The sequence below is a fragment of the Pleurodeles waltl genome, chromosome 2_2 (genome assembly GCF_031143425.1).
Source record: "Pleurodeles waltl isolate 20211129_DDA chromosome 2_2, aPleWal1.hap1.20221129, whole genome shotgun sequence".
NCBI classification, from domain to species: domain Eukaryota; kingdom Metazoa; phylum Chordata; class Amphibia; order Caudata; family Salamandridae; genus Pleurodeles; species Pleurodeles waltl.
In genome coordinates this window covers 974,610,863-974,634,610 of record NC_090439.1, presented here as the reverse complement: position 1 = coordinate 974,634,610, position 23,748 = coordinate 974,610,863, and the positions used below count along the sequence as shown (strand labels likewise).

Below are 23,748 nucleotides of genomic sequence, written 5' to 3'. Positions count from 1 at the left end.
TGGTGCATAAGCAGACCAACTGACAGTAAATAGTCCTCTGTATTAAAATGTGCTGCACTTTAGCTAAGAAGCAGCCTGTCTGGTCTGAGGGCTTATTACACCAGAGCTAAGGATGCTACCACTGCATTGGCATTCGGAGTGCCTGTCTTGGATAGCTGTCAGGCAGCTATGAGTATCAGTGACACTTTCACTCAACACTACTGACTTGACAGTGAGGTCAACTGGAATGAGCATTTTGCCCAGTCAGTTCTTCAGTACTTTTTAGGTTAAGCATAGGAGCGTGCAAGCACTGTTTTTCTGACTTGTTGTTATCTATTTGGGCTTTCAACCACACCCACCTGACGCCCGTCACTACTGCTTGTTCATAGGCTTACCCTTCAAAATTCCTTTGTTATCATTGGTAAATGCTTTACGTTTGTCCCTCCTTGGGGCGGTTTGGTTACTGCTTTGGACTTAGACCCTGTTGCATGCCTAACTGCACTTTTGCCCATACGTTTGACTGCAAGCAAACTTATTTTTCCTTTGGTGTATCTCCTTCACGCTCATGCCGTGGCGCTTTGAATTGGCTTACTTATGTGAAACTGTTTTTCTTTTCATTTTTAATTTATGTGGCAAGAAAAGTCTGGTTAGGAGTTTACAACGCTAATAGCTCAAACTCGAGCAAATGCGAGACCCATTGCATTGCAAATGCTTCTTAGTATAAGCCATTCTACAGACCCACCACCATGGACTGTACTACTTTTGTAGCTATTTATGAAGTGAGGAATTTGTAGTAAACGTATCCATCAGAAGAACATGTTACTTACTTTTGTTAACATTCTTTCTGGTGGATAATCTGCCTAATCACAGATTCCTCACTGCATACCTGTGCTGTGGAATGGTCTCCTTCCCAGCTAGCAAGGTCCCAGCTTAGGTATATGCACACTGGTTCTTCCAGTTCACTGATGGGCTTAAGCGTCTGAGGACATGGACAAGTTTATGAAAGAAAGTGATGCCAGCGTGTATGGGTGGCACCTTATATATGGCTCTGCTCAATCACTTTTGGTTACCTATTAGTATATGCATGTTCCTTGTGATTCAGTTTGCTGTAATAGAGTTCTGTCTACCCTTAATTGTCAGTTGCTGAGGAGGTGTCGGTTGAGACGGATGTATTTGGAGTTGTATTAATAAATAACTACTTACATAGGCAAAGGTGTCTGACCCTACACAGCAACACTACAAAATAAAGTGATGGACGGAGTGTTGAAACTTTTAAAAAACTCACACCCCCCCTTCAGTCACAGATCTGGGTTTAATCCATCTTTATTTTGCTTACCACGTTACCCCACTTTGGACATCAGTCTTGACCCTTCTCCCCAGGGGGGACAGTCCTGCCCGAGCTGCCAGGCCATTGATTAAACCCAGATCTGTGACTGGGGGTGAATGCTTGAAAAGTTTCAACACTGCGCCCATCACTTTATTTTGTGGTGTTGCTATGTGCGTCATAAGTGATCAGGGTATGCCCAGATGTGGGCCCCTGGCTCGCTGCGCCTCGGGATTCAAGCTAGCTTGGCTTATGAGGGGTAATACCCTGAAACCAGTCCCAGAATGCTTGTTCTGGTCCCGGGAGGACATGGCTTGGCAGTTCGGGTAGGACTGCTCCCATGGGGAGCAGGGTCCGTATAACTCTAACCATGGCCTCAACTGGCTTTTGTCATTGTTTAGATGTTTAGATGTGTAGATACTCCATGCACCTACAGTCTGTGTATGAGAAAGCCAGGTTTGGTTTTATCGAATCTCTGAAATACATGCTGGCCCACAGCAGGTGGGACAGGAGTTATTAGAATTCAAACCCAGGTTGTACCTCACCAGCAGTGAATACAAATTGGAAGGAGGGATTCAATCTCGAATGAATCTTTGATGCCTGTGTAGTCTCCCTGAATCAAGACTCCACTAACATTTAATCAGATGAAGATACTAGATAATGTAATGTAGTGCGATTCAATGCAAGATACTGTTTTGATTTAGGCTTGAGATTTCATGACCAAGCATTATAGAATGTGGTACGTTCGACCTGTCACTCTAAGTGTGATTGGGCATACTTCTTCTAATACAGTTTTCTCCACAGAGATTTCTCACAAGCAATATTTTTTTCTTTTTAGTGCGGACTCGCCCCTGCTCTGGATAAGAATAGACCCCGACATGTCTGTGTTGAGGAAAGTAGAGTTCGAGCAAGCTGACTTCATGTGGCAGTACCAGTTACGCTATGAGCGTGACGTAGTTGCACAAGAAGAATCCATTTTAGCATTGGAAACGTTTCCGACCCCTGCATCCAGGCTTGCTCTGACTGATATACTTGAGCAAGAACAATGTTTCTATCGAGTAAGAATGATGGCATGCTTCTGTCTGGCCAAGGTAAGATTGTGTATCACAGCAAAAAAGAAAGAATTATATTTTTAAATGACTTGAATTCTAAAGATAAGAAGCATTGAAATCAAATAGGGGTAACCTAAGTTATAATGACATCTGCATGGGGCTTATTGAAATCCTGTATGGGATACCTGCATTGGAGGAAATCAGGTACGAATGCGACCGCACATTATCTCCTCAACCAAAATTGTCCCAGTCCTTACTTAAATGAGGTATGTCATCTCCTACAGGCGCCACATGGTCTAGCTTGAATAAAGACATTCTGAGCTCATTATTATTCTTGTGATCTCCCAATCACTGTAACAGGCAGCACAGCAATTTTAGTTGGGCCGCACCCATTCCTGCCATGGAATCTTCGCTATGGCAAGGTTAGCGGCTCTCTTTCACCCGATAAGTGACTTACGGATGGGTGTGGGCCTTGAGATGACCCTCTTCACAGCCCTCTACCCCTATTACATCCTAATGCACAATTGCAGTGGGAGATGCCTTGCTAGGTGCCCTGGTCTGATCGTTTTTTACTCCGATTCTCCTGGCACTTTGACAGTCTGAAGGAAGCTAGTCTTCTCTCACAGGTTGGACCTAGATGTTGGAGTAAGGTGTCAACAGCAGACATCAGGAGGACTTTGATTGAACTGACGCCAACCATCCCAGACTTTGTTCTTTAGGGGATATAGTAATTACTTCCTGGCTCTTGAAGGTGGCCGATCTGGTGGCCCTTATGACGGCAGGGAGGAAAGTAACTTCAGCCCGCTCAGCACAATGGTTCTCGCAGGAATTAGCTCAGAAAAAGCTACGTGCAAAAAATTCGAAAGAGCTTGGCATCGAAACTATCTAGGAACAGATAAGGAGAGTTACAAACTAAGTCTAACATCAGAATCTTAGGAGGGCTCGAGGTGCCTTTACTATCAGTGTATCAAGAAAGCGGACAATGATGGGAAGGAAATCTTCAAAATGATTGCGAGCATCATGGACCCCAAGGCTATGCTCCCACCCACTAGAGCCTAGCCAAACGGTATGTTCACAACTTGGTGGCTTTTTTGGGGGTAAAAACATCCGCACTATTCAGTCCAACTTAGTGGGGTTAAATTATCTGACTCATGGATCAGGGCCAGAGGACATAGCAGGTCCATTAGTGGAGTCAAAATGTTCATCTTTTACTGCCCCTTCTTTGAAGGATGTAATGGCTTTAATTGCAAACTGCGGGTCAGGATCTCCACATGACCCTATGCTTTCTCATATCCTGAGGTCTGTTGCGGGTATTATAGCTCCTACCTATCAGGAGCTATTTGCCATCTCCCTCCACTCTGGGGCTATTCCGGATAACTGGAAGAGAGTGAATGTGATCTCGTGGCTAAAAAAAAAAAGCTAATGGTGTCCCTGAAATATTGGCTGATTTTAGGCCAGTCTCTTTTCTCCCTGCAGCCTCAAAATTCTTGGTAAAAGTGGTGAACCTACAGCTTACTACTTTGTGGCTAAGAGGAATCTGTCACACCCTTCTCAGTAGGGTTTTGGAGCCCACCATGGTGCTGAGAAGGCATTACAGGAAGACTCAGAATATATTAGGTTAAGTTTGTACTCTGTTCTTAATGTCCCTTCGGTGCTGTTGGGTCTCTCAGGCGCATTTGATACAGTAGACCATAATATTCTGCTGCACAAGCTAGAACATCTAGGGGTGATAGCTTCAGCCTTAAGCTGGCTGGATTCTTTCCTGGAGAGACGAGAACAGGTAGTGTGGATGAAACCGTATGCCGCTGGGGCAAAAAAGCTCAAGTGGGGTTGCCACAGCGCTCCTCCCCAAGTCCTACACTCTTTAACATTTATATGACCCCCTTGGCACATTTTCTGGAATCATTCAACATCAAGCTCATTTCATATGCAGATGATACAAAGTTCCTGCTCATGTATGAGGTGGTTTCGGTGAGTACAAAAGATGCTTTTGCATGAAAGCGCTGCTTGAATGGTTGAGAGCCAGTAAACTGCATTGTAAACAACACAAAACTGAGATCTAATTGTTTGGGTTGAATCCTCTGCCTGGAGGGGCAGGAGCTTGGCCTTAACAGTGTCCCCCAACCGCCCCCTTCATCGGCGGTGGCCAGAAATCTGGGTGTTATTTTTGGTTCTCAATTATTATCATTAAGGTGTCCGCAGATGTGAAGTATTGCTTTTGGATCTGTCGCTTGATGGGGGAAGTTTCTCAACTTACTTCCGCAGGAGGTACGAGTCACGGTGGTGAGAGCTTTTATACTATCTAGACTGGTCTATGCCACGCTTCTGTACTTAGGCCTCCCTGATGATCTTGTCCAGTGTCTCCAAGTAATTCGGAAAGTGGCGGTCTGCCTAGTCTGCCTACTGTTTCAATTGCCTAAACACACACCAGTATCTCTATTTCAGGAGAGACTGCATTGGCTGCTGGTTCGGCAACGCATCATGTGTAAGGCACTGACATTGACACATCAGGCCCTTCACAACAAAGGACCTAGGTACCTAAATGAGAGGACGAAGGAGTATAGACGAGGAAGGTCCTTGCGTTCCAGTAGTGCTGGTATAAAGATGGTTCCCTGATTTAAAAGACAATACAGAGGAGGCTTCTCTTACACAGTTAAAGCAGCAGGTATGTGGAACCAGCTGCCTGGGCCTTTGAGCTCTATTAAGGAGGAATCTAATTTTAAGAAAGCTCTGAAAACATTTGTATTCAAACATGAGTGATTGAGTCCTTTTTACCGTTCATGTTTCTCTTCCTTCTCCATTGGCCTAAACCTCTGGGACACACTTTTGAGTAGGTGTGCAATGCAAAACTACTTCTCATTCATTCATTCAGTCGTTCATCTTACTACTGGATATTTATGTGGTGTGACAGGAAATTGCAGTTGGGGGGACTTCAATGTGTTACTACGAGTAAGGACTACTTAGACCTTCACTATTTGAGGAGATGGAAAAGAGACGTGTCACACTGAACTTTCCATTGCCTCATGAGAGAACAATTCACAATTGCCTTTTAGGGACCCGCTTTTATTTTTTGCAGCTTCACTGAAAATGTAAAACTTGTAAGACGATTCAAATAAACGATTTGGCAAGTCAGTGTATCAGATGGTTAAAAATACAATGTGCCTGCTGCCTAACATCTTAGACGATAAGAAATCTTGGAGTCATTCATTTGTTGTGGCTCACCTTCATTTAGTTTTTCTTAAGTGAGCTATGAAAGCATCTTTTGATGTTTGAATGATTATATATTTTCCCAGAGAAACTGCCATGTTTACTCATTTGCCTTATATTTTGTTTTTCAAGTGCAAACTGTCCCCCACGCTCTGCATTCGCCAAGGAGGTTCAGGATTTGTTTTTTTACAAAGAGGCACATCCTAGTGCTATCTGTTAAGAAACTTATTTTAGTAGACACATTAAAATTTGAAGCTCTACTCTAGATGCCAGAGTGACTCATTCGGGACACACTGGAAATGGCACATTAAATTTCTTTGGAAAAAGGCAGTCCCTTTTGTATTTGCCTTACTTTTTCTGCTAATAAAAGTAAGATGATACTTCTACAAACATTGCCTACTCCTGATTAAGCAAACTGTTTCACAAGTCCCAGAGTAACATTACTCATTGACGCAGATCTCCACTACAAACAACATGGCGCAATCGTAGCTGTACACAGCTTTTATCTTGGCTATGCTAAAACAACCCATAGAGCCATTTAGAATTTTTCTTATGACAAAAAAACTGTAATGAGACCCTATATTGCATCGCCATGAATGTACCTAACCCTTACTGAGCAGTTAGTTTACGTTTTTATTATCCATGTTGCTCCTCTTTTCAGTGTGAACCATTTTAGTGTTTACATATGTTTTTAGTGTTTTCATATCTACTTTTTTTGTGTACCCTAAGTCATTTCTCCCTGTATTGTATTGTGCGTTTTTTCCTCAACATTCTGCTGCAGGTTTAAGCTTGAGCACGAGGTACTGACAGGAGAGACAAAGGCAACCTTTATCGCTGAATAGCTGGATAGCCGTTGTTGTAAAAGCTCCCCTAGAATGGAACCGGTCTTTAATTTATTTTCTACTTCTATTGTAGCATTGATTATATGAAAGGGAAATACCCCAGTTTTCTTTCTGTACACTACAAACGGGTTCCGTAGGAAGCTGGGTTGTCCATTGGGGCAAATTCTCCGACCACTCTGCAAAGCTACCTCTTAGTTGGGCAAACACGGTTTCTTTGACTATCCTTATTGATGAAGGAGTGTTACGGAAGCCAAGTTCAGAGAATGGGTGTTAAGGGTTAACAGTATATGGAAAACACTTGGATAAATAAACCACTTAGTAAAACTCTTAGACAAATTTGATAAAGTCAGCATATATTTCACGAGTAAAATTAATCTAAAATGACAAAAAAATAGACCGGTCACTAGAGAGTTATAGCTTTTAAAGTGAACATTCCATTCCAGATGGCTTCTCCATTCGGTATGGACATTCAGTGAAAGTCTTGTTCAGCAGTCACAAGTGGTCATGGGAGACTTTTTCTTCTAAACACACGGCAGGACTACCACGTCTAGGCTGCCTTCAGATAATAGAGGCTGGAGAGTTTCAGAGTTTTAGTGCGGGCAGGCACAATTCACAGCTTCCAAACTTCATAATTACTGTGTGGGTGTTTCTAGCTTGCATTGCATAGCAGATAGTCCTCCTGCCTTTCTGAGTCTGCTTAACAGAGCAGTTGCCAGTCCCCAGTCCCCCACCGTCACAGCTTCTGTCGCTCTTGTCTCTGAAGACCTCGCCCTCCGCTGGAGGGTCTTCTTTCTGAATACCAATTCTCAGTAAGTGTAAGTTAGCGTTGTTAATCATTTTCCAGTTTGAAAAGCAAATCATTTTTTATTTTTGTTTAGTAACTTACAAATGAACCTAACAGTGACTGGTACACATGCTTCAAATATATGTTATATTATGCAACATACCCTGCATTCACAACTATAGAGCGTTTTTCCCTTCTTACATCTCTAACAAAGAATGAAGGAGAATTGTGCAAGCGGAGAAACAAACATTATCCCCTATAAATGTTTAGCGTAACAGCTTGTAATCAGCCCAGCTGCTTTGCTTTTGCCTTGCGTTGCAGGGTGCCTGTACTTAGGTAATTCTGTGTAGTGTGTTGTAATCGCAGTTCCAGTACGGAAGTTCCTGTAGCACTAGTATTGTCTCCCCCCGTGATAAGGTGAATCTTCAGGGCCATCTTGTATCAGATAAGCCCCGAGTAGCGCCATACATCCCATGGGCTTAGCAGTGTGTGGGTTAAAGTGCTGCACACACCTCCATTCTGCCATTGTGCATACCTAGGTCCTTCAACCAGTTATCTCTTTTCAGAACAGTACTTCTATATCGATTCATTGTAACTCTGCTCTTCGCCAGCACTAGCACAATTGCTGTGAACAGTTTGGTCCCGTGCGTGATCAGCTTGAAATAGGTCTGCAAAGCTATTATTGTTTGTGGATCCACCCGGCCTCCAATTATGCTGGAGACAGCACTAGTAATCTCACGTCACTATTCAAAAAGTGGGGAGCAAGAACAGGCTGGGTTGAAAAACTGCATGAGCTGCCTAACAACACAGGCAGTGGTTTGGTCTTGCAGAGTTTATCCTTTGTTGCTTTTCAAGTGTGAAATATGCTCAGTGTAGGAATTAAAAACGTAAGTACCTTATGCCTAAAATTCATGGAGATCAACTTGGTCTACATATAGCAATATTCACATTTTATATACCCATGTTGTGAAACCTGGGGGTCTGATTAAGCTGGTCAGAGGCCAGATCATTTCCTTTGCGGTCTGTCTTATTCAAAGATAAGTGAATATATCCAGACGAGTTGGGTCACATCTTGTCTTTTATTGTTCCAACGTGAGAAATTTACCTTGAACGTAGAGGTGGGCCATTTCAGTTGAGACCCTAACGGGTGAGTAGCCGCGCTTTACAAACTCTGATTGATTAGTTCATCTTTGGTCCTGTGCCATGGTCAGAGTTTGCAACATCTTGCACACTTTGATGAGTGGAAGGAGTGATGGAAATGTTCATGAACAGGTAAAGCAATTTTGGAAGCACTGCCAAGAGCTAATTTTCCAGGTTAAGTAGTGACAGGGGCAGTATGTCACACATTTACTAGAAGTCCTTAGACCAAAATGAAAATGTTCCTCCCGGAGAAACAGCAGATACAAGGGACAGTGAATATGAACATTTTACTTAACTGTGAACAAGCATTGCCAAATTCAGTGAACCTGACACTTAGAAACATTTTGGAGAAAATCTTGGGTAAGTATCAATGTATTTCTTTCATGTAGTTTGTCAGACCAATTGTGGTAGGGAGGCAGTCATGGGGACCATCAAGGCCCTCAGAAACAGTTGCCTCCTGAAAAGAAGCAGTCTTCAGTCAGTTCCGGGTATTGTATCCCCTTGGAATAGGTTGGTATAGAAGTGGTCCTGGTATGCACGGGATTCAGGAAGCTGAAGATGCTCAAGGATGCTGTGGATGTGATGCAGTCTATGGTGGTATTGTTGCAGCTACTCCTCATCCATAGGCTTGGTGAGGCCGTCCTTGCCACAGTCATCGACCTCCCTCAAAGTCCTCAGGAGCCTGGCAGGAGTCCACTGGGCTACAAGTCACCTGTTTTCCTGGTCACCGTGGATTCCTTCCTTTGCCAATTACTTGCCGTCTGAGTGAGAAACCTGCACTCCCACAACTCTCCTGAGTCCAGCACACTCCGAGAGAGGGAGGGCAACGTTTGAGTGTCGGGTCCTGGCCCATAGTGCTGCATGGCGAGGAGGAGCGGCAGTTTGAAAATCTGGGCCACTAACTCGCCCCAGCAGGCTTCTTCAGTTGTTGTGGCCCTGTGCTGTGAACAGGAGGTCAGCCAGTTGACCCTTGAAGTCTCTTTAATTCGGCTGAACTCAAGAGTTGACTTCTCCATGAGCCGGGCACAGCAGGCACATTCCCTTCTCCTTTGCTAGCCACTATGGTCAGCAGGTGTAGTCCACATCGGTGCAGCCTCTCTTTGTAGGTCATTGGTGCAGTACAGTAGTCCTTCTTTGGCCCTCTTCTCCAATCTAGTGAGATCCGAGTGCCCTTTTTACGCTAAGAAAATGTCCTCCGGGTAGGACAAGGGCCATAGTCAATGGACTACTACGTTCCCTCTTAAAGACCACTTCCTGCGAAGTATGGCATCTGGCTATCCCAGAATTCTCCAGTCTGCTCACTTTCAATATGGCAGAACCCCTCTGTCGGTGTGTAGATCTCCGTAGCCCAACCCAAAGGTGTGGCTATGAAGGGGGCTACACACCCCTGAAAAAACGATTTGACAACTGGTTTTGGCTCTCTGTCCCCAGTGCCGGCCTGACTGCTTAAAGAATAGAGCAACGCCTCTCCCAAGTGTTTCCCATTTACCTTCAAAAGAGGCTTTTCCGTTTAAGACTGCATTTTGGCCAAGACCTGCGTCACTTCGTGCTTGGCAAAGGTAACACCTGTCCCTTACCCTACTATGTCTTTTCCTGGGAGTTGTTTGCATGCCTTCCCAGGAGGGCAGACAGCTGTCTCCGCCACAGACCCCGTGTGCAACCATAAACAGATACAGGAGACTTCAGGCAACAAATGGCAACTTTTTAGAAGTTGCACACTGCAACCTGTTAAATTAATTTTCTTACAGTATTAACTTTGGTAGCCTCAGTCAGAAGCCAAAGGGCTACTAACTTTTTCCAAAGTGAAAACGGCAATTGTGTGTGTTTTACTGTTACATATATTAAAAAGGGAAGACTTGACTTTGCCATTACTTTAAATGGCAACGTCATGTTGGCAGTTTGATCTGGCCCTTCCAGTGGCAACTTAAGATCCTTGTTTTACCTTTGTCACACCCAGGGTGGCACAACCAATGTGGAATTTCCTGGGGTGACCATCTACGTTTCAGGCTCAGGGCACCTTATGCTAGGGACTTACAGGCAAGTTAGCTTATGCCAATTAGGTATAAGCTGATCCAACATACTCATTTTAAAGTCAGGAGACTGAGGTCTAGTTAGCAGGCTTCAATGCACTCTGAGTCAAAAACCAACAGAATCAGTCCAAAACGCTGGTAGTGACCATACAAAAAGAGGCATTTCCTTACACCTAACAAATCTCCACGTCTCCTCTGATTTGCAGTGTGTGGTTACAGCATCTATCTTTCCTCAGAAGCCAAGCTAATGTTTTGCCAGGTCTCTTGCCCTTGCTATATTGTCTAGTGAGTGCACATTTTCCCAGGAATGCTTCTTTTCAGCTACCTTGCAGTATTTCTGTAATGAGTTATTCATTTCTCTGAGGTAGGCACCTGGGCCCACCATTGCGACTTTAGCCTCTAAGGTTGCATTCCATGTACTTTAGCTGTCTTCGTGTATCTTTAATTATTTCCTCTGTGTTTTAAAAAAATATCTTTATTTGGTTTTTCGACTTCATGGATAATGCAACAAACAATATATAAAGGTGCTAACATACACTCAACAGGAATCAGTGCACTTTGAAGGAGGCCAGAACACACCCATTTGAATATAACAGGCGGTATCTTGACAGTTCCATAGCCAGTAGGAAACCCTATAACAATTACAGCGATGCCCCCACATGAAGTACAACAATACTTTCATGTCTAAGGAGTCTGAGTTCCCGATGGAAGAGTTAGGCCATAGTGCTTGATACACTCCTCCCTCAGTCCCCCCGCACACCACCTCCTGAAACTTGCACGGGCATCCCCTGGCCTTATACGTAACTTTCTCAGCTATCATATATAGATCCATCCCTCACCTCCATTCCTGCAGTGACAGTCTTTTGATTACCCCCAATATCGTGCCACATCACGCTTGGCCACCACCAGTCCCAAATTCCAAGAGAGGCTGTGCCCTGCGTCGATCAACATCACCCGGTATTCCCAACAGGATATACTTTGGGTCACATACGATGTAAGCGGTCTCTATCATAATATACCCAGTGGAGAATTTTGAGCTGTATCAGATGCCGGCGGGATTTTATTGCCACCCTTCTCTGGGGCATCAGGGTTGCCTCCCAATATACATCTTCCAGGTCTCCCACTTCCTGGCACCACCTTTGCCTTGGTTTGGCCAGTCTATCCAGCATATGATTATTGAGTGTCTTATATTTGAGGGAGAAAACTTTTGAGTACAGCTCCTCTAACAACAGCCATTCCTCTAGTGGGGTGAATTCAGGTAAGTCCAGCCTCTCTGAGTCCTCCGCCAGCCAGGCCTCTCTCTGCTGTACATACTTCAGGAGATGGTTACGATGAATGGAGTAATCGCACCAGAACGATGCAAATGGTATCAGCCTGCTGAAACTATACAGCCATTGGCTCTCCGCCAGGTCTCAACTGCCACCTGTGTACCCAGCAGCAGATATCGAACTCCCTCACCCTCATACAGGATATGGAGGCAGGAGTGATGAGGATACTGGCTGTGTTCCAACCGGTAGGTGGAGTGGTCCTGCGGGAAAAACACCCAGACATTTGCTCTCACCAGATACAGTGCCCAGTAGTAGGTCCTATTGTCTGGGAGGGTTATCCCCCTCCTGTTATAGGGGTTACATTGAAGCTTGGATAGGAGTATTCTGGGATGCCCACCACCCAATGGCAGTGAGCACAGATTGCTCTAGTTTAACAAACGTAGCCCCAGGGAGCAGATAATAGGTGTTCTGCATGCTGTACAGTAGTTCTGGGAGAGTAATCATTTTAAACATGGCTGTCCTCCCCAACAAGGTGAGGGGCAACGGCAACATAAGCCACCTTTCCACATCATTACAAAAAAACTGCATCACCATTCCCAGGTTTCTAGTGAAACATTGCTCTTGGTGAGGTGTTACATATATACCCAAGTATTGGATGCCTTAAGTCACCACCTGCAGCATCCAAAGGAGATTGTTGGTGTCCAGTGGGGTGTATGTACGAAAGGGCACAGACTTAGTCCAGTTGATATGGTAGCCCAAGTGAGCTCTGTAGGACTCAAAAGTACAAAGGATCACAGAAATAGTGGTCTCAGGTCCTGTGACATAGAGTAGAATGTCATTCGCATAGAGAGAGATTTTTTCCTCCTCCCTTGCCAAGTCTGAGATTCTGAACCCTCGAAAGTCTTCGTGGGAACGAATCACAGCTGCCAATGGTTCAATGGTGAGGGCAAATAACAAAGGGGATAGAGGGCAGCCCTGCGGGTGCCTCACTCAATGGAAAATGTTGATGAGAGAACCCCATTTACTCTGACTGCTGCTATGGGGGCCTGGTACAGTAGAGAGATCCACTGGCGAAAGTGGGGACCAAAACCAGATATACAGAGCATTTCATGGAGGAAGGGCCAGTGGATGGCTTCATATTCATTTTCCGCATCTAGCGGCATAAAAATGTAGGGGCCCTCTCAGTGGGCAGCCTCTGGCGTCCAGTTATGGAGATGCCGAATGTTGAGTCCCGTAGATTTGCCTGGCATCAAGCCAGACTGGTCCCTCTCTGGATGAGAGGGACAACTACCATCAGGAGTCTCGAGGCCAAAATGGGAGCCAGTACTTTCATCTCTATGTTTAACAGGAAGATGGGGGCATTAAGAACCGCAGTCCATCTTGGGCTTACCATGTTTATGGATCAAAGCAATGGTTGCACATTATAGATCTGGAGTCAAGTATATACCCGATTAGCAAACCAGAGTACTTTTCGAGGAATTCCGCTGGAAGGACATTGGGCCCCAGCGCCTTACCCATTTTCAGCTTTGCGAAGGCTGCCGTGACCTACTCCAGGGTGATGTCATCATCAAGTGTCATGCAGTCTGCTGAGGCCTCTACAGGCAAGTCCACCGTCTCCAAGTACTGAGCTATTTCGGGGGCCTTCGTCAACTAGCGTGCCATGTATTCTGCCATGTTTAGCAATTATTATGCCTCTATCCAACGGGGAAGTTTCATCTGAAGCATGGCACAAGTAGTACTAGTTTAAGAGGGAAATTATCTTAAAGTGTCCGAGGAGATATGTTGCCTTCAGCACTCAAGGTATTGTCGCTTGTGACATCAGCCATGAATTTTTTCCCGATAGCAGGTTGTGAAGGGAGGAGTAAAACAAATTGTCCCTGTCATCTCTGTGTTGTTGTGTCAGTGTATTTGTCAGGTTTAGCATCTAGCGCCTCTGCAGACTGTATGTTTTGAAAGCCCCTTCTCCAGGATCCGTCTAACTCACAGTTCAGCACTAAAATGAAGTTGCCCCCAAGTTACACAACGTTTTCCACTTCAGTACTTCTAAGTGTATTGAAAATGGTATTGAAACATTCTGTTCTTGTTTGGACATGTGTATACACTAGTACCAGCTTACTGTTGTCAAGGGGACGCCACCAAGATAAGATAGATGCCCTCCTAGCCCTCATGTTTCTGGGTCAGTTTGAAATCTGACAATTGAATATCAAGAGAGACACTCTGAAATAAGTGCTGTAAGCTGAGAATTATCTTTGTTGACCCCATCTTATAGCAAAGCTTGCTGGACTCAGCAGGGCTAAATGTGTCTCCTGAAGAATGGACATGTCAGTACCGTGCCTTTCTAAGTTTGTTAGCACTTTCCTCACTTTCTGTGGATTATTTAGGCCCTTAACTTCCATGGTAGCAAAGGCAGTTTCATTTTAGAAGGGGTCATGCATTCAGATTCTTAATATATAATTTCTGCAATCTAAAGCTGTCCTGTCATCTCCATGCTCTGGTATAAACAACTGTGTGTGACTCATACTGTACCCTGCAACTTAAGTGCTTCCCCCCTCTCACCACTCACACTGATCACCACAAGTATCAGTGACAAATATCCACATCTAAGTGTGTGATTAACACACCAACTCCATGAAAGATAGATTTGCATCACTTGATGGGTGGCAGAGTAATCACGCTGTAGTATCACTAAAGTTGCTATATTGCTGTTTTGCTTTCCTTATCTTATGACCGAGCTGACAAAACTTCTCTGCAATGCACTTCTTAGTTTAAAGAAGACATTTATCATTATTACTTCACCACCAGGCTCCTGAGAGACAAGATTAGTAGGTTGGAAGCACACGTTTAAAAGTAGTCGCAGCAATGAAAGCAAAATATATCAAAGTACTTCTCAATTGCAATGTACACAGCAAATACATGTGATTATATTATAGCATAACTTCAAAGCAAAGAATAAAAGTCAAAATGTCATCACCGTAGGGCCTTATCACTGCTCGTCATCCTTCTCATGCCTGCCAGTTGATGACTCCTGTTCAACTGCGAAAAGGAGATTTTCCACCCAAACGGGAGGCCAGGCAGCTGACGTCCGCTACTGACTGAATTCCTGGAGAATTTCCCCTTGCTGCTGCCCAGGGCCACCATTAAAAGCAAAACTGCTGGCTCAGTGTGGGAACCGAACAAGTTTGGAGAGTGGCCAAGTCTCCAAACTTCACTCGTTCCCAGGCTGGATTGAGAGGCAAACACAAAATCTATGCTCTCTTATCAGCTAGGGTTTGGTGTGAATTCAATACGAAAAACATAGCTTGATCTACCATGTGGAAAAAAAACAGCTCATCTGCAATGTCTCAATTGCAATATCTAACTCCACGTTAAAGCCAATAGGCAGCTAAACTGAATACCGAATGTAATGGCTAATGCCACGTTAAGCCAATAGGCAGCTAAACTGAATACAGAATGTAATATCTAATGCCACGTTAAAGCCAATAGGCAGCTAAACTGTATACAACATGTAATGTGCTACTGGTGAACATTGAGCAACTAATATGCTCAGTGGTGCAACACAAAGTCATTAGTCAAACACAATTAATAGCATAACAATTGCCCACTCAGTATTCCCTTATACCTTCCAGCAAAAAGAAATAAAAGCAAATGCAACGGGTCATTTTTAACACTGGACTGTCATCTCTCCGCTCTAGCCAAGATTTCTGCACAGTGACACCAACAGACTTGCTTATTCCATTCTCGCTGTGGGATCCGGCTTTCTCCCAAAGGATGTTGACTGCTTCAGTATAGGTGACAGCTTTTTTATATTGACTGTTTCTTAAAAAAATGTGTCCGCCTTTGTAGCACTTGAAAAGAAATGTGCTTTTTTTGTTCAGTTCAGTCTTCAGCTTCGTAGAGCACATCACTGTATTTATAATGTTATTAGCTAGATAGTATGTTTTACCTCTGCAGACTTGCATCTCTCCCCAGGCCTGTCACAGTAAAGTCTGTGTAAATAGCGAGTGTTGTGCTTTGGAATTGTAATGGCCCCTGTTCCTTAACCATCTAAATGGCCCTGTCTTGGTCTCTAAAGTTGAGTGCCCTAGTAGTAATTGGTTGAGGGGGTGTCCCTGATGGCAGTCGTGGGCCAAGAGACTGGTCGGCTTGCTCAAGATGATATCCCTCAGAGAAGCTGGCCCAGTCAACACAATTCGGACAGGAGAGTTTCAACAAAGGAGTCTGGTCCCATCATATTGACTGGGCAGTGCCTGTAATCTTTATATTATTAAAGCATGATCACTCTTCAAAATCTTAATTCTTAGGTCCAACAGCATTGACCAGTATCCCCATTTTCTCTAGTTTAGCTGCGATCTCTGTGGAGTCATCTTCCAGATGGACTATCCATTGTTCGGCTCCATTTAGTCTAATATATTGGCCATCTATCCTTTCTGTAAGGCTGTCTAGATGGGATGTTGCTATCAATATTGCAGTCTGTAGATTTGAGGCTGGCTTTGAGATCCAACAAGATAGTCATAGTGTCCCTCCTTCAGCTCTGCTGCACAGTCTGCTTTCCCCTGTTAGGTACTGCATGGCAGATGTGCATCTAGTTGGTCTGCACTGGTGAAATACAAATTTACATTGTTTCTGGTCACCTTTGTCCGTCCCCTAGAGTGTAGGGTAAATTACAATTTGCCAATCAACCACTTGGACAAGGATAGGTGCCTTCATGCAACTGGCTATTTTTGGGTTTATTTATGTTAACTCCAAAACTGTGACACAACAATCTCTTGTTTAATTGCTAGGCGAAGTAGAGGCCCTCACTGTGCCCCTATGCAGCTGACAGATCAGCCAACTTTTTATAAAAGCTTCACATCTAGGCCCGAATCACAATCCTCAGGTCCAGCATCCCAAAATCCATATCTTCAAATCCCATCAGCAAGGGGGAAAAATGTGTCAACTCCCACGTAGCCCAGCCAGTCAGAGTCCTAGTCGAGCAGCACAGGTCGTTGGAGCCATTACCAAAGTATGCCATCCACCAGTACCTATCAACAGGTCATAACAAGAGGGCCCAGTAGAACTGCTCAAGTGGAGAGAACCCAATCCACCTTCATGGAAAAGTACCTCTGTGTACACCCTATTGCACCCAGTAGCATTAGTTTTTGCCTCTACATCTAAGCCTAGGGGGCTTGCCAAGGAGGCCCTGGTGCTAGGCCCAAGGGTGTGTAGCGGGATGGGAGGCAACCCTGGAATTGTCAGCTGTGCCCGCCAACTTGGCTGGCGGGCTGTGGATATGGCCTCGGGCTCACCGACAGCCCCAGTTTCGGCTGGGTCTCCAGGGCTGTTCTCCATGTGCAGGCTGTAATGATGTAACAAGGTATCTCCGCTGCATGGTTTCCCAACAAGTGTTCTTGTATCACCCTCTCCCCCAGGCCTAGCATAACTCTGCACTCATTACCCCATCTTCCTCCCCACTGGGGCTGCTGTCCACCACACAGGTACATGATAGTAAGCGAGGACACAGAGCTCTGCTTTATGAAGCCATCTTGTCTGCTGTCGAAGACATGCCTGAAAAACTAATCTTTACCAAGTCCAATGCCAAACCAGTTACGGCTGGTCTGCATCACAAGAATAATTCTCTGATGTGATTGAGTGGCCATACTAGGCTGACTCACTCCCAGCTACAGTTCTGCACTCTTGGTCAGCTTCAAAGTCCTGCACTTCACAAACTTGCCTAGGTCTCTTTATCTGTCTTCTGAGACTCCCAGCTATGCTTTTTGTCCTTGGGACTTCAGAAACCGAGGTTCCTTGGCTAACACTTCAGAGGGTTTGTGTCCGAGCCTCACAAGCAAGCTAAAGGCTGTAGAAATATGACTGTCTGAAATCCAGTTTCCTGCTTTGATGTGAAACACCTTCATGTGTATCACCTAGCAGAGGTTTTGGGGTGGGGGAGATGGTGATTCCCGTATTCTTATTCCCCAGACACAATGTGACAGTGTCTAAATTACAATGAAAACTTTAAGTGAGTGATCAGTTCCAAGCTTTCAAAAGGTTACACTGAACAATGAGGCCGCCCTTGTTTAGCCCATTCACATTGATTCCCTCCCATTTGAATGACAAGGCTAGTTTCGCCTAAACTGGTTTGGTGCTCCCTGATCTTAAGCTCCAGTGAAAGACAGGCTGAGAACATACATCTTCAAAATGCACAAATCTCATCCTTTCTAAATATTTGGCGTTTCACTGTAGGAGGGGGTTAACACTCACATTACACATGTATCTCCTATTTCGGCCTCCCGGGAACATGGCTGCCACCCCTCCACTTTTGAGCACTGAAAACCCCTGAGAGGTCATTTCAGGGTAACCCGCAACTCTCGCCTGCAGAGAGCAGATTTGTGTTACTGTGGATGAGAAACTGAATACAGCACCTTTACATGCATTGTCTAGTATTCATATAGTGTGTCTTACAATTTAATTTTGAAGGGAATACATAGACTGATAAACCATGAAGTGATTTCTCAATGCAAAGGGTCAAAATAACAGCAGTGTCTTGAGGACCAGAAGAAGAATTATTTGAAAAAGTGGGTTGTCTGAAATTTGTTTCTAGCTTTATTATATTTAAATACTCGTATGTCACTAGCCTTCAAACATGGTCTGAATTCAAACTTCTGGACACCCAGGGCCTACGGAATTTAAAAGCAATAACCTTTTTGAAAAGTTGTGCTTTATTATTTACTAAGATCAAGGGTCAGAGACCTAGGTCAAGTTCCTCTCTATTCATCCAAATACCTCTCAGCAAATTAAGGCATTTTGCCATTCACACCTGCTGCACAATCTATACCACAAGCTCTATGTGAATTGCTGAAAAGGGGAAGATAATCCTATTTCGTTTAATGTATGTGTAAGGAGAAGGCACAGATACATACAGTACTCTTCTATATATGGAAGGAATTTGAGGACTTAGTTGAATGAGATAAGTACCCACCTTAAGTAATAGTTACAATCCTTGTAAGAGTGAACAACAGAGTACACCACCAAAGTCACTAAATAAACCTGAGCTCAACACCCGGGTAGCTATGGCTTAATAAACAGGCTTAACTTGTAAGCAGGATGTAAAGTATTCATGCAGTTTTAAAACAGAAATAAGGTTGAAATGCAAAACAATTGCAATCCCAAAGCAAAATAAAAAGAATAGAGTAAAAATGAATAAACAAATTGTCATGAAAAAGACTAAAATCTAATAAAGGGAACTGGACCCACAATGTTTTTTTTAATAGCACCAAAAAGCACAAAGTGCTAATGGTAGTCAGTGGCTGTGGTAGAACAGGACCTAGGTGCAATTTGACACTGACTATGATGGACTATGGTGACCACATTTGCCCAGGTCAAAGATTTCACCTTCTGACTTTAGTCCTTTAAATCCTAATTCACCACAGGAATACACTTCTAAAGCTTCCCAGGGTCTCAGGAAAGACACTTAAGGACTCAAAAGAGGCAAGCAGAGTCGAGTCCAATGCCAATAACTACTGATCGGCTGGGCAGTTGCAAGAAAGGTCCTCTTGTAGCTTGTTATGTCCGTGTAGCTGTCCTGGGTACAAGAGGGTGGGCAAGTCCACTCCTTAAATTCTCTTCTCAGGTCTTCCTACAACAGGTTCCTCTTCTGATCTTCAACCTGTCCAGGAATGTTCTGAAGTGGGTGCCTAAAATATGCCACATTTATGCCTGGGACAAGCTAATGGGAGGGAATTACCACTGGAGATGCTCTCACCAATGGGATAAAGGTTTCCGGGGCTGAGCCTACCCACTTTGGGCATTTTGAAGACAGACAAAATCTTTTGTGCGTGGGGAGTATACTATGGTAATCCTAATCCTTAGGGTGCCCCATCACTAACACTAAAACCCAGTTTTAGGCAGTGCCTGCATCCACAACAATGTCAAAGACCGAAGTCTGCTAAAATAAAGTTTGACGTTTTTTTGAGCATCCAGACATGGGATACACAAGAATTGTTTTGGCCTCTGGACTTTGCACTTTGAAGTGCACCTCGAATGTTGTATGTAAACCCAGCAGTGCTGTTAAAAGCCTGTGACACTGTAATGTCAAACGAGGCCCACTTTATTTAGGACCTGACTGACTGGAATGGGACAAAAGAAAGGTCCTCTTTGAAGTGTACCCCAAGTATGATATGAAAAACTCCAGCGCTCCCGTCAAGTAGGTCTTGACACGCCAGCAGGATATGAGACTGTGATGTCAACAAGAAGCCCACTATGATGGGGCTGGTCTGGCTGAGTAGATAAAGGAAGGGCGTAGGCCTGGATGTTAGCTGCATCGGATTGTGACTGAATAGGCTTTTTTAAAGTTAACTAAGTCCTTGGGTGCAGCCTACAGGCCATTCTGTTAAGGGCACAACACCACCTCCCCCACCAAGGCATTTTATCCCTGTCCTTGTAGCAAGTTCACTGCTCATATGTGCCTATTGGAAAACTAATTACTGGCTGGCAGAAGGGGGGAGAACAAAAAGCAGATTTAGCTTTCAGGGCCTTCAGCAAGGACAAAGGTAAATTTCTAAAAGTCATCTTTCCGAAATATTTAGTTCGATGGCATCTGTCGCTGTAGATACGCATGTTCTGCAATAGCTCGCCATCTGGTGTTGGGCCGGAGTGTTACAAGTTGTTTTTCTTCGAAGAAGTCTTTCGAGTCACGGGACCGAGTGACTCCTCCTTTTGTCTCCATTGCGCATGGGCGTCGACTCCATCTTCGATTGTTTTTTTTCCCGCCATCGGGTTCGGACGTGTTCCTGTCGCTCCGAGTTTCGGAACGGAAAATTAGCTAATTTCGGAAGATTTTCGTCGGTATTGTTGCGTTCGGGATCGGCGTACTTAGATTCCACACCGCATCGAAGATCGAAGAGCTCCGGTGCCCTTCGGGGTAGTTTTTTCGATCCTCCGTCGGGGCCTGGTCGGCCCGACCGCGTGCTGAAGAACGCCGATGGAACGGACCCCGTTCCGTTTCTGCCCCAAAAGCCACAATAAATACCCGTACACAGACCAACACTTGGTCTGCAACCTGTGCCTGTCACCTGAGCACAGCGAAGACACCTGCGAGGCCTGTCGTGCGTTCCGGTCCCGAAAAACACTCCGAGACCGTCGAGCCAGAAGACTTCAGATGGCGTCCGCACCGACAGCCCAACGGGAGTTCGAGGAACAGGAAGAGGAAGGTACCTTCTCGATCCAAGACTCAGACTCCGAAGGATTCGACGATACACAAACCGTGAGTAAGACGTCGAAAACCACACAGAGAAACATTTACAAGGCCCAGGGGACGCCACTGCCATCCGGCCATGGCTCCACCCATAAATTCGGTGACCGACCGTCGGCACCGAAAAAGGCCCAAACAGTGCCGAGATCGTCCGACTCCGGTCGAGACACCGGCACGCAGCCTTCTCGGGACCGAGAAAGTGCTGGAGATAAGCCTCGACACCGAGATGCCGGTGTGGACACGGCTCGACGCCGAGACAGCGGCACCGAAACAGATCGACGCCGAGAGGTTTCGGCCCCGAAAAAGAAAAAAGTCACCTCGGAGCCGAAAAAACACGCAGACAGGGTTTCGATGCCGAAACAAACTGCAAGCGACCCAGCTTCAGGCTCTTATACAGAAGAGCACTCGCTAACCTCCCAAATGCAGAAGCATAGGTTTGAGGAAGAGCTACAAGCAACTGATGTGGACCATACGCAAAAGCGTATCTTCATACAGCAGGGGACAGGAAAAATAAGCACCCTTCCCCCCATTAGGAGAAAGAGAAGGTTGGAGTTCCAGACTGAACAGACACCACAACCAAAAGTGGTGAAAAGAGTTACCCCACCACCCTCTCCTCCGCCCGTGATTAACGTCTCACCAGCACAAACTCCATCACACTCCCCAGCTCACACCACCATGAGCCAGGGTGACCAAGATCAGGACGCATGGGACCTATACGACGCCCCAGTGTCAGATAACAGTCCGGAGGCATACCCTACGAAGCCATCTCCACCAGAAGACAGCACCGCGTATTCTCAAGTGGTGGCTAGAGCAGCACAATTTCACAACGTAAGCCTCCACTCAGAACAGGTCGAGGATGATTTTTTATTCAACACACTCTCCTCCACCCACAGTTCATACCAAAGCCTGCCTATGCTCCCTGGTATGCTCCGGCACGCAAAAGACATCTTTAAGGAGCCGGTCAAAAGTAGGGCAATCACACCAAGGGTGGAAAAAAAGTATAAGGTGCCTCCTACAGACCCGGTTTTCATCACTACACAGCTGCCACCAGACTCTGTCGTTGTAGGAGCAGCTAGGAAAAGGGCCAACTCTCACACATCTGGAGATGCACCACCCCCAGATAAAGAAAGCCGCAAGTTCGATGCAGCTGGTAAAAGAGTCGCAGCACAAGCTGCAAACCAGTGGCGCATCGCGAACTCCCAGGCACTACTTGCGCGCTATGACAGAGCCCACTGGGACGAGATGCAACATCTCATTGAACATCTGCCCAAGGACTTACAAAATAGGGCAAAACAAGTGGTTGAGGAGGGACAGACCATTTCCAACAACCAGATCCGCTCCTCCATGGACGCTGCAGATACAGCTGCACGGACAATTAATACATCTGTAACTATCAGAAGGCATGCATGGCTCCGAACGTCTGGATTTAAACCAGAGATTCAACAAGCAGTTCTCAATATGCCTTTTAATGAAAAAGAACTGTTCGGTCCAGAAGTGGACACAGCGATTGAGAAACTCAAAAAAGATACGGACACTGCCAAAGCCATGGGCGCACTCTACTCCCCGCAGAGCAGAGGGAATTACAGCACATTCCGTAAAACGCCCTTTCGAGGGGGGTTTCGGGGTCAAAGCACACAAGCCAGCACCTCACAAGCCACACCGTCCAGTTACCAAGGACAGTATAGAGGAGGTTTTCGGGGACAATATAGAGGAGGGCAATTCCCTAGAAATAGAGGAAGATTTCAAAGCCCCAAAACCCCTACTACTAAACAGTGACTCACATGTCACTCACCCCCTCCACACAACACCAGTGGGGGGAAGAATAGGTCATTATTACAAAGCATGGGAGGAAATCACTACAGACACTTGGGTTCTAGCAATTATCCAACATGGTTATTGCATAGAATTTCTACAATTCCCTCCAAACATACCACCAAAAGCACAAAATTTAACAACACACCATTCCAATCTCCTGAGATAGAAGTGCAGGCACTATTGCAAAAGAATGCAATCGAATTAGTGCCAAACACACAAATAAACACAGGAGTTTACTCACTGTACTTTCTGATACCAAAGAAGGACAAAACGCTGAGACCAATCCTAGACCTCAGAGTAGTGAACACTTTCATCAAATCAGACCACTTCCACATGGTCACACTACAAGAAGTATTGCCATTGCTAAAACTACACGACTACATGGCAACTTTAGACCTCAAGGATGCTTATTTCCATATACCAATACACCCATCGCACAGGAAATACCTAAGGTTTGTATTCAAAGGAATACATTACCAATTCAAGGTACTGCCTTTCGGATTAACAACCGCACCAAGAGTCTTTACCAAATGTCTAGCGGTAGTCGCTGCACACATAAGAAGGCAGCAAATACATGTGTTCCCATATTTGGACGACTGGCTAATCAAGGCCCATTCGTTCATACAGTGCTCAAATCACACAAATCAGATCATACAAACCCTCTTCAAACTCGGGTTCACCGTCAACTTTACAAAATCCAACATTCTGCCGCGCAAGGTACAACAATACCTAGGAGCCATAATAGACACATCAAAGGGAGTAGCCACTCCAAGTCCACAAAGAATTCTAAATTTCAACACCATCATACAACGCATGTATCCAACACAAAAGATACAGGCAAAGCTGGTATTACAACTCCTAGGCATGATGTCTTCATGCATAGCCATTGTCCCAAACGCAAGACTGCACATGAGGCCCTTACAACAATGCCTAGCATCACAGTGGTCTCAAGCACAGGGTCACCTTCTAGATCTGGTGTTAATAGACCGCCAAACTTACCTCTCGCTTCTGTGGTGGAACAACATAAATTTAAACAAGGGGCGGCCTTTCCAAGACCCAGTGCCACAATACGTAATAA

The 23,748-nt window shown here is 45.1% G+C and overlaps 1 protein-coding gene across 2 annotated transcripts in view; it reads left to right on the top strand.

Moving 5' to 3' along the window:
• The window catches only part of TAF2 (TATA-box binding protein associated factor 2), a 663,535-nt gene that overhangs the window by 344,422 nt on the left and 295,365 nt on the right, over positions 1-23,748 (top strand). For both annotated transcript variants that reach the window (XM_069220673.1, XM_069220672.1), the window contains exon 16: positions 2,142-2,394. In XM_069220673.1, coding sequence (XP_069076774.1) covers positions 2,142-2,394 — 253 coding nt within the window. The remainder of the gene's footprint in view (positions 1-2,141; positions 2,395-23,748) is intronic.